Here is an 11,385-nt window from a genome sequence, read left to right on the forward strand (position 1 = left end):
GCCATTTGATTTATTATTATTAATATAATTATGTTATGCCAACCATATCAGTAATTGTGGATATAGGTACAACTCAGAATAGGAGTTATTAGGACAATTGTGTTGCTGGTATTAAACTGAACTATTGAACAAGGGACTATTTTTAGTTTGAATGACTTCCTCAACTGCATGTGTCTGTGGCTAAAATCATAATTAAATGGTTATGTTAGAGACTTTGCACTGCACATTTGGTTTACGCTTGTCACTAGCTTTAAACATATCCTTTTGATGTTGGGATAGATGTAGCTTTATAGCTTGAACATGTGAACACAGTGTGTGCAGGAATTGGAATATAAAAGATTCAAGTTAAAGCAACTGAAACAGACCACTGTAATTACACTTCAAATGATTTAAAAGGGATCCATCTGAATAGAGTAAAAAAGTCATGATGCATAGTGGAGAATGTTCCGTTTCTTTGTAATACAGAGTGGAAGCAGGGTTTCATTACCCTGTGTGTGTAGTTTATGAATAAAATATGACGTGTAAGGTGTATTTATAAGGTGTATTTCATGTGGAATTTTGCAGGTGACTACATGGGACTGGACCAGGGCAGAGAAAAGCTACACCGTGTACGAGATCATGTGTAAAGTTTTGAAGGTAAGGCAACAACTTTTACAACGGAGATATGAGTAAAATATTTAGGAAGTGCTGAGTAACAAATCTCCGTGTCTGTGTTTGAAAGACGACACATTAAAAAGAGAATAGATCTGTGCTACAGTATGTGTCCTTCGTCACTTTCATAGAATGAGTTGTGACATAGAAGGTGGGGATATTCTACTACAGTTTCTACGCAGTGCACATTGCGTCTTTGCAAGGCTGCAGTTGAGCTATTTTCTTGCAAAACTCACAATACTACTATTGGAAGCGGTTATACTTTCTAAAACTCTGGCTGGTATTTAATCAAATAAAGCTCATTGAACTTTTCTGCAATGCACTTTCACAAGTGTGTTTGCTATGCACAGCAGTGTGACTCAGGTGGGTGGAAGGAGTTGACATTTGATTTAGAAATCCTCACAGCAGCGACTGCAGCTCCACCTCTTAATTTCTCACTCAGCCTGGTTCATTGTCACATACTGACTGATCTGGTCAATCGACCTACAGAACTGGTGATTCCTATAGTAAGTGTCAACTATTCCCTTCCAACCATAACACACTGCATTACACATCCACAACAGCATTTCTGAACATGTGAAACAGCTTTTCTGAAAAAGCACAATGCAGGTTGATAAAATTCCAGCCAATGTCTGTCACATCCCCTCCGTGTATATCCAAGTTTCTTATCTGTTTACAGTACAGTATGAGTCTCTCATTGTCCCTTGTGTGCATTATCAGCATGACAGCAAGACCTGGGTTCAAATAATATGTGAAACATTTCAAAAACGTAAGCTGTGCTTGATTATGATTGAGCTTGCCAGGGCCAATGAAACTAATTTGAATAGTACAAAAGTGCAAACCCTGCCCATTTGGCATTCCAGGCAGGTTCAATAAAACCACTCAAAGCATTTGAAAGAAAACAAATACCATTTGAACCCAGGTGCGATGGCAGGTATGACTAACGTGGTTCTCTCAGGACAGTGACCTCTTGGACAAGCGGAAGCACTGCTTCAGCATCCAGACGGAGTGTGGGGAGGACATGTTCTACAGCGTAGAGCTGGAGTGCGAGCTGCTCATCTGGGAAAAAGCCTTTCAGATGGCTACTTTCCTGGAGGTGGAGAGAATACAGGTACACTTTTTCCTAAACCAATTTTGTGGCGGTGTACAATGCCCTCAAAGCAACATCCAGGCTCTCTGTCATCAAAATTGTCACTTGAAACAAATCAAACTATTTTAGGTGGGTTGGGAGTGGGGCAGAGCCCAGGCGGGAGGGCACATCCTGTCTATAAAATGGTAGGCGAAACACTGAAAAGTGGTTAAGAGAAGCCGTGACATACTGTACTATACAGACCAAGCCTAGTCATCCTCTCACAACAGATGTATGTTCAGTTGACATGTTTAACCTGTGGAAGGTTATGCTGTCTATTAAATATGCATCTTGTAACTAACATCATGCACTGTTGCCTCTCCTCAGTGTAAAACATACGCTTGCATCATGGAGAGCCACCTGATGGGGCTGACCATAGACTTCAGCATGGGCTTTGTCTGCTTCGATGCTGCTTCAAAAGTAAGTTACATTACCGGTACATCAACGTTCATTTGTCTAGAAGTCATACATGTAGATGAAGGATACGTAGACATTAACACTGAGTTTCTCTAGCGTTACTTTAAAAGTAGAAGTAACCATGCCGCCATTACCTCCCGAGTGGCCAAGATAAAGCATAGCAGTGCGACAAAAACAACAACACAGAGTTACACATAAACAAACGTACAGTCAATAACACAATAGAAAAAAATCTATGTGCAGATGTAGAAATGTTTTACCATTCAAATCTACTCTGTGGTGTTCCTAACTTATTCTGCACCGTGTGCATTTTGATAGACTGAGCACATTTGCTTTGATGGCTGGTCCCCTCCAGCCCAAATCCCTTACATTCTGCCTGCAGTTGACTTTGGCCTTTTGCCAAGTCTGAGTGCCACAATAACTATTCCACTAGAACACATAATGTGGATGAACAGGACGCATCGACAGCTATATTGTTCCCTGTGTTTCTTGGCCTAATTCCTACCCAGCAAAGCAAGTGGTTTTTCTCTCCCCAGAAAGTGTCACAGCAGCCTAGCCAACTGCTGACAGGCAGGGTATTGTTGACCAAAACAAGCATGAAAGTACAATTCATATTTAAACTGCAATTGTAAAACAATACACATGGTGGGGAACGTTTAATAATTCAATCAGATAGAAAACCGGCCTTGTCTTATGCACTCAGTGTTCAGGTCTGTGTGAAGCCCCTAGGGGAAAATGTGTTGCTTACGATTGTAGGTTGTGTACACGGATGTTTTGTTTTGTATGGAATGTGTACTATGTACATTAGTTTTATATTGCCAAAGCTTTTACATGTGCAAATTCGAGGGCAAATAAAGTTCCATTCTATTCATGACCAAGTCAGACAGACTGTGACACAGAGGCAGAGCTCATTGTCTATTGATACAGATTAAAACCTTCCGATCCCATTTGGAAAATGCAGACATCTGATTTAGAACAAGGTGATGTGCGTTGTCTAGACAGGCCCAACAAAATGGTTGACAATTAGGAGGAAGTGTATCATTACTCGTAGATTCAAATCATCATTAACAACAGGACATTGACGCTCATCATCCAAGGTTATGAACTTGCGCTGTCTGGTACATTTGCAAATAATTAGGGAAAAAAACATGATGGGAATAATTTTATTGTGGAAAATCAGAATGAGATTAGACCACAGATAATAATAATTAGAATGAAATAGATAAGATAACAACGAGAAAGAGAAGGTAATGTTCTTTATAAACCACCTTCAACTGTATTTACTTCCTCTATACAGGCGGTGCTGTGGAGATACAAATTCTCCCAACTGAAAGGATCGTCTGATGATGGGAAGAGCAAGATCAAATTTCTGTTCCAAAATCAGGACAATAAAGCAATTGAAGCCAAGGTAACAAACCTATGCTGTAGCTCTGATTTAAATGAAATTAGCCAATAGTTATATATTTTATCATGCTTTCTTTGGCCATTATCAGCCGATACCAATTAAAACCGATAAATCATGCTTAAGAAATGTTTAATTCATTAATTAATTATTATCCCAAAACATGAATAAGTTAGTGTCTATCTTTTGTTTCACAGGAGCTGGAATTTTCTAACCTCTTTGCCGTGCTGCACTGTATCCATGCATTCTTTGCTGCCAAAGTTGCTTGCCTGGATCCGATGTTTGTGGAGAGTCAAGGTGCTGCGACTACCGCTGGGGGGGTTTCCACGCTCACCAGTGTCTCCTGTAATACACAGACATCCAGAATCAAATACTCCATCTGACAGAGCCTGCTCAGCCCCTCTCCTTATCCCTCTCTCCCGAGTCCCCCCTCTCCCCTAAGACACTGCACTTTTACTACATCATGGCCTGGAGAGGCAGAGGAGAGACCACAAACGAGTGTGTTGTACTGTATCCAAAGCCGTCTAAGGAACAAGGACATGTGAAGCCAACATTTGAAGTATTATTGACAGAACTCTTTTTTTTTCTTCCGAAAGACACATTTGATATTTCATCAGACTAAAGGAAGCTAGCTGTGTGAACTTTTTGACCAGTACATTGCGCTGTACTTCGAAGAACATTGTAACACGAATGAGTGAGTGCAGAACCAATGGACATAGAATGGATGGATGAATGGATGATTATAAACATTCTGAATTCAGTAATTTGTCTTTGGTCAGATCCCCAGGCACCTTTCACAATGATTCACACGTGTTGTTGACACTGTTGTTAAACATAACATGATTGTGTTGCCAAGGCGTCAAAGCAGACAAACTGTTTTCTACAATATTCAATCCGCTTCTTGAAGGTTTAAGAAGATGTTTTTTGAACAGGTAGACATACAGTATAAGGATGGTGGCTATAAACAAATAGTTTTCTTCTTTTCGACCAAAGAAGATTTAAAGAAGACTTAATTCGATTTCTGATGATTATAGCAATTGTAAGAATGGTCAGTTAGTATTGCCATAATTTATCATTGGAAATGTAAATTAGCCACAAAAAAAAGATGTCCCCCTCTCTCTTTTCATGGATATTGATTTCTTAATGACCATGAGTAATGATTAGATGAATAAATATGGATTAGATGGCATCATGGCAGTGTAAACTGCAATGTTACATAGTTAAGTAGTTTTCACCCTTGTGTGGTTGTATAATGAAGGTGAAAGCAGTTCATATTCTCTAACCTATGTGTTTTGTTTTATCTGAAAACATCTTTTAATTCAATGAAGAAACACTGAAATATGTGTGCATTGTGGATTATACACAAATATCAAATGAATCAACCTCATGGCACCTTTGAATTGTTTTATTGTTGCCCATGACGTGGTTATAGTCCAACTATAAATATAAATCACATCATGTCAAATTGTATACGATTTCCTTTCAACACAACAGGGTCATATAGAGAGGGAATGACTCAGGTTATAGATGTACATAAGCATAGCTTTTTTTATTGATGTTGAAGAGAGGACAGGGATGAGTGCTGTTATGAGTCTGTCAGAGAGGTGTTTTTAATCAAGGCATTCAGCAAACAGTAATCCTTCACACACCCAACCTGGACTGGACCCGGATTATTAACAACGGATTTCACAAAGTGAATCATTGAGAATTATTTTGACGAAGTGCTACAGCCAACACAGCCAGTCAGATTCAGAACATGTGGTTGTGTGAAAATGTCTATACCTGGTCCTGCACTCACTGGAAGATATTGCTCTAAATACAATTCACTGAAATGAATTAAACTCTTTCTGTCATTTTTATTTTTTCTGCTAATCTTGATGATGTAAATAAAGGTTGACATCCAAATTAACAAAAGGGGAATAATGAATATGGGCGTTTACTTGAGGGATTACTTAAAAGAATTAGGACATTCATTAATTTGATGTGTTCCACAGAGAATACATAGTTGATACCCTCATGCTCTCTTTACCAAGTTCAATGACGATGAACAAATTTGACCCATGATTAAAAAGATGCTGTCTCTGTTATGTCAGTGTAAAAATGATGACAATAAGAACCACATTGCAAGCAGATTCTAATATGTACTGTAGCATCATGTCCCAAAGTGCTTAGAAAAGCCTCTTTGAACTGCGTCCATCCGCTCTAAAGTCAAAACCGATTTTAAAATATTGTAGTCTGACAACTAATCCAAAAACATATTTTGAAAGGCTTCGACTCAGAGTGCTATATGAAGTAATGTGCTTGACCACCATTCCCTTCAGTTTCACTAAGTGTAAGGCTTCAGAGGACAAAATGAAATGGGGTGAGGAAAAGTATAACAAGTTGGTTATCTGACATAGGTGTAGAAAGGGAAAGTGGTGCTGTAGATTCTATGCAAAGAAAGTTGAAGTGGCACTGTGTTGTGCTTTACATACAGCCTCGATCTCTTTCACATACTCTTGGCTTGGAACACTTCAAAACAAGAGATTGATGGGGTGGCTTTTATTTTTTGGCAAATGATAGCTGTTTTATTAACAAATATATAGTGTACTACTTAATAAATAAAACATTTTATAACATGGGGCCGATTTGAGATAATAGATACATTGTTTGACAGTAAAGTCAGAGATGGTGGCAAATCATATTTTTTTTCAAACTTGTCAATAATGTATTTTATATCACCACTGAATGAGCCAATGTTACTTTTTAAAAAACAACATTATTTATATTTTTAGGTTACAGTCAGGGCTGGGCTAGTGCTGGGTTAAGGTTGTTGCTATGCTTATTCTCTACAGAAAGAAATGAGATGAGAAAGGTTAAACCACGACTCACTGAGTCTTGGCCAAGTGGAATAATTAAAAAGACTTGGGTGAGAAAAGCATCTTGCTACAGTAAGTAGCTGTGGGACTCTACAGCACTGGGAAGGCATTAATGATTCAAACACAGGCAAAATGTGAAGACTGACCTTTATTTTATGTGTGCTGAAACATGTACATAGTGAACAACTGACACAATTTCAAAAATGTACTACCAGCACACTTTGAAATATCAACATGAGCCTGATAAGAAAAAACAGAACAATAGTTTCACCTCTGTACAAATTAATTCAAGGCAAGACCATAAAATTGGCTTGGAATTGTGTCTTTACCGTGGGGACCATTTGGGGAAGCAAACAGAATTGTGTCTTTACTGTGGGGACCATTTGGGGAAGCAAACAGAATTGTGTCTTTACTGTGGGGACCATTTGGGGAAGCAAACAGAATTGTGTCTTTACTGTGGGGACCATTTGGGGAAGCAAACAGAATTGTGTCTTTACTGTGGGGACCATTTGGGGAAGCAAACAATCCTATCAAGTGTTAACGTACATATGATAATACATCACATCTGGTGCATGGGGTGACCCAAAATCTCAAGGACTAGGTCTCATAAATGATGTCCAACACATTAACTTTGCAGTTTTACCCATAGTAAATGTGAATTCAACACAGTTTCATGTGTGTACATAATTGAGCATCTGCATTTTTCAGAGATAAGATGACTATCAAAACTACAGTTGCTTTTGAGCCATAAGGCCCTGCTACTTATACAGCATGTGCTAGTTAGTCAATTCTGTGTTAATGCTTACAATTCAAAAAGGTACACAGTATCACCTCTTCACAAAAATACAATAACCAATATAGAAATCAACCAACTCCATTTCAAACCCAAACATTATACGCTACATCAGAATGAGATGGAAGGCATGTTGAACCATAGAACTAACACCAGTGGAGTTTGGATCTAGCCTACATACAAGCACATTACGCAGTGCCTTGTGACAGCAAGAGGGCGCTACAACAACAAACAAATCAAACCCAATCCAAATGATTTTATAACCAAACATACAGTATCAACATAACCATCTGCTTTACTGTTGTCATGTTAATATAAAATAGAACCTCATAATATATCAACAACTATAATTTCAATGCTTTCAAAGCAAGATCAATCATCAGTTTCCAAGTATGTGATAAAACTGAAAAATATCAACACAAATGTAACATCTACCAATGAACATGGGCATGCTATTCTTTTTCAAGCATTAATGGAATGTACTGTAAAAGCACTGCATCATTCTTAGAAGTCACTATGGTCAGAATCAGGGCCGGTTAGAGCCCCCGGAAGCTAGGGGTCTCAACTTACTATTGAGAATAAGAACAGTAGAATACACCAGGTGCAATTTAGAAATGTGAAAATATGCATTTTGAAATATACATCAGCAGTTTCTCTTGATATGTCAGTCACTCAATTGGCCATGTCAGCTAACAATTTTTGATTGGTAATTAGTCTAGTCAGCTATCTAAACTTGTAGTAATCATGGCCAAATAATTGTTTTCTCTCCCCCCATGGCAAAATGTGTAGAATTGCTGAAAACCTGCTTTAAAACTGAAACATTTCCTCTATACCCCATGGAAGAATTTGTAGAATTGCAAGAAATTAACTTTAAAACTACACATTTTCTCTCCACCATCAAGAGGGGGGTCACTAAAATGGTTTGCCGCGAGGTGGGGGGCCCTCCAACCAAATCTCGCTTAGGGCCCCCAAAAGGCTAGAGGTCAGAATGTCCCCCTTTACTTTACCATAAAACCAGTCACTTGACAGGGAGCGGATAACGTGATGGGGTGAATTGGCACTTTAAAAGCTATCACGTAAAAAGGGAGTTTCACAAGAAAATTCTAACTGATACATGTCCAGCTACATGACTCGTATATATGACTCTAGTCCAAAATAAAAAAAATACATACAGAAAAAGTCTAAAGTTTGGACACACCTACTCATTCAAGGGTTTTTCTACATTTTTCTACATTGTACAATAATAGTGAATACATCAAAACTATGAAATAACACATATGGAATCATGTAGTAACTAAAAAAGTGTTAAACAAATCAAAAGATATTTGAGATTCTTCAAAGTTGCCACCCTTTGCCTTGATGACAGCTTTGCACACTCTTGGCATTCTCTTAACCAGCTTCACGAGGAATGCTTTTCCAACAGTCTTGAAGGAGTTCCCACATATGCTGAACACTTGTTGGCTGCTTTTCCTTCACTCATCCCAAACCATCTCAATTGGGTTGAGGTCGGGTGATTGTGGAGGCCAGGTCATCTGATTCAGCACTCTCCATCTTGGTCAAATGGCCTTTACACAGCCTGGAGGTGTGTTTTAGGCCATTGTCCTGTTGAAAAACAAATGATAGTCCCACTAAGCACAAACCAGATGGGATGGTATATCACTGCAGAATGCTGTGGTAGCCATGCTGGTTAAGTGTGCCTTAAATTCTAAATAAATCAATGTCACCAGGAAAGCAACCCCAAAACCATCCCATCTCCTCCTCCATGCTTCACGGTGGAAACCACACAAGCGGAGATCATCCGTTCACCTACTCTGCGTTTCACAAAGACACAGCATTTGGAACCAAAAATCTCAAATTTGGACTCATCAGACCAAAGGACAGATTTCCACCGGTCTAATGTCCATTGCTCATGTTTCTTGGTCCAAGCAAGTCTCTTCTTATTATTGATGTCCTTTAGTAGTGGTTTCTTTGCAGCAATTTGACCATGAAGGCCTGAATCACGCAGTCTCCTCTGAACAGTTGATGTTGAGATGTGTCTGTTATTTGAACTCTGAGAAACATTTATTTGGGCTGCAATTTCTGAGGCTGGTATTCTCTAATGAACTTATCCTCTGCAGCAGAGGTAACTCTGGGTTTGCCTTTCCTGTGGCGATCCTCATAAGAGCCAGTTTCATCATACCGCTTGATGGTTTTTGCAACTGCACTTGACGAAACTTTCAAAGTCCTTGAAATGTTCCAGATTAAGACATGAAGGTCAGCCAAAGTAATGGACTGTCATTTCTCTTTGCTTATTTAAGCTGTTCTTGCCATAATATGGACTTGGTCTTTTACCAAATAGGGCTATCTTCTGTATACTACCCCTACCTTGTCACAAGACAACTGATTGGCTCAAATGCATTAAGAAGGAATGAAATTCCACAAATTAACTTTTAACAAGGAACACCTGTTAATTGAAATGCATTCCAGGTGACTGACTACCTCATGAAGCTGGTTGAGAAAATGCCAAGAGTGTGCAAAGCTGTCATCAAGGCAAAGGGTGGCTACTTTGAAGAATCTAAAATATTAAATATATTTTGATTTGTTTAACACTTTCTTGGTTACTACATGATTCCATATGTGTTATTTCATAGTTTTGATGTCTTCACTATTATTCTACAATGTAGAAGATAGTACAAATAAAAACCCTGGACTGAGTAGGTGTGTCCAAACTTTAACTGGTACTGTACATCAAACCCAGGATGGCAGGTCTCTTTTCATGATTTAGGACTTAACAGAATAAGGTGCTTGTTATTATGGATACTGCCACAGTCCAGAAATAGGATCCCAAAATCTCCCATTATAGTGATTTTGCTGCTGCAAATAGAAAATGCGGTACTATGCAATGTATTGTGAGTTTTTGTGTCATGACCCGCCTCGGGCCATTTGTTGTGGTTTAAAAACACAGTACATATTTTCATACCAGAAAGTAATAGTACATTTATGATCATGTGGGACATCACCTCCAAATGATCAAGAGTGTACAGTATGTTGTGTTGACCAAAGCTGACAAACATTATCTTTAAGATAACACTTACTAATCACTGCACAGCAGTGGATGCCAGTGAGGGGAGGACAATTCATAGTAATGACTGGAATTAAATGATATCAAATACATGGAGACCATGTAATACATGTGTTATTGTTCTTACCGTCGAGGACCACTTTGGAAACAAGTGTTTTAATTAATACTTTCAAGTGATATCCTCTGGGTCCACATTGTGCATTTTGTTGTATATGTCTGTTGCCCAAAATAAATTCAATTCAATGTGTTTGATACTGCTCCATTCCAAACATTACTATGAGCCTGTCATCCTGTTAGATACTGTTCCATTCCAAACATTACTATGAGCCTGTCATCCTGTTAGATACTGTTCCATTCCAAACATTACTATGAGCCTGTCCTCCTGTTAGATACTGTTCCATTCCAAACATTACTATGAGCCTGTCATCCTGTTAGATACTGTTCCATTCCAAACATTACTATGAGCCTGTCATCCTGTTAGATACTGTTCCATTCCAAACATTACTATGAGCCTGTCATCCTGTTAGATACTGTTCCATTCCAAACATTACTATGAGCCTGTCATCCTGTTAGATACTGTTCCATTCCAAACATTACTATGAGCCTGTCATCCTGTTAGATACTGTTCCATTCCAAACATTACTATGAGCCTGTCATCCTGTTAGATACTGTTCCATTCCAAACATTACTATGAGCCTGTCATCCTGTTAGATACTGTTCCATTCCAAACATTACTATGAGCCTGTCATCCTGTTAGATACTGTTCCATTCCAAACATTACTATGAGCCTGTCATCCTGTTAGATACTGTTCCATTCCAAACATTACTATGAGCCTGTCATCCTGTTAGATACTGTTCCATTCCAAACATTACTATGAGCCTGTCCTCCTGTTTGAAATGACATCAGCCACCACTGCAGTACAGGATTATTATTATTATTCGAGTCCTATACCCATGACTTTATGGGCCTTGAGTGTTGACGTACTGTAAGTGCTTCAAGGTCTAGATAAAGAGCTGGAGATGATGTGTGGGGGAAAGATTTCTTGAACCCAGAATCAATATGAGACAAGGCCG

General features: G+C 38.7%; 1 protein-coding gene across 1 annotated transcript in view; it reads left to right on the plus strand.

Annotated features, from left to right (window-relative positions):
* LOC106569124 (gamma-1-syntrophin) overlaps nt 1-5,458 on the plus strand; it is a 39,750-nt gene extending 34,292 nt beyond the window's left edge. The window contains exons 15-19 of the mRNA XM_045694193.1: nt 565-636; nt 1,610-1,762; nt 2,108-2,200; nt 3,495-3,605; nt 3,797-5,458. Of these exons, the coding sequence (XP_045550149.1) occupies nt 565-636; nt 1,610-1,762; nt 2,108-2,200; nt 3,495-3,605; nt 3,797-3,982 (615 nt within the window). The 3' untranslated portion in view covers nt 3,983-5,458. The remainder of the gene's footprint in view (nt 1-564; nt 637-1,609; nt 1,763-2,107; nt 2,201-3,494; nt 3,606-3,796) is intronic.
* The last annotated feature ends 5,927 nt before the right edge of the window (nt 5,459-11,385 follow it).

Source organism: Salmo salar, chromosome ssa14 (genome assembly GCF_905237065.1).
Source record: "Salmo salar chromosome ssa14, Ssal_v3.1, whole genome shotgun sequence".
Taxonomy (NCBI): domain Eukaryota; kingdom Metazoa; phylum Chordata; class Actinopteri; order Salmoniformes; family Salmonidae; genus Salmo; species Salmo salar.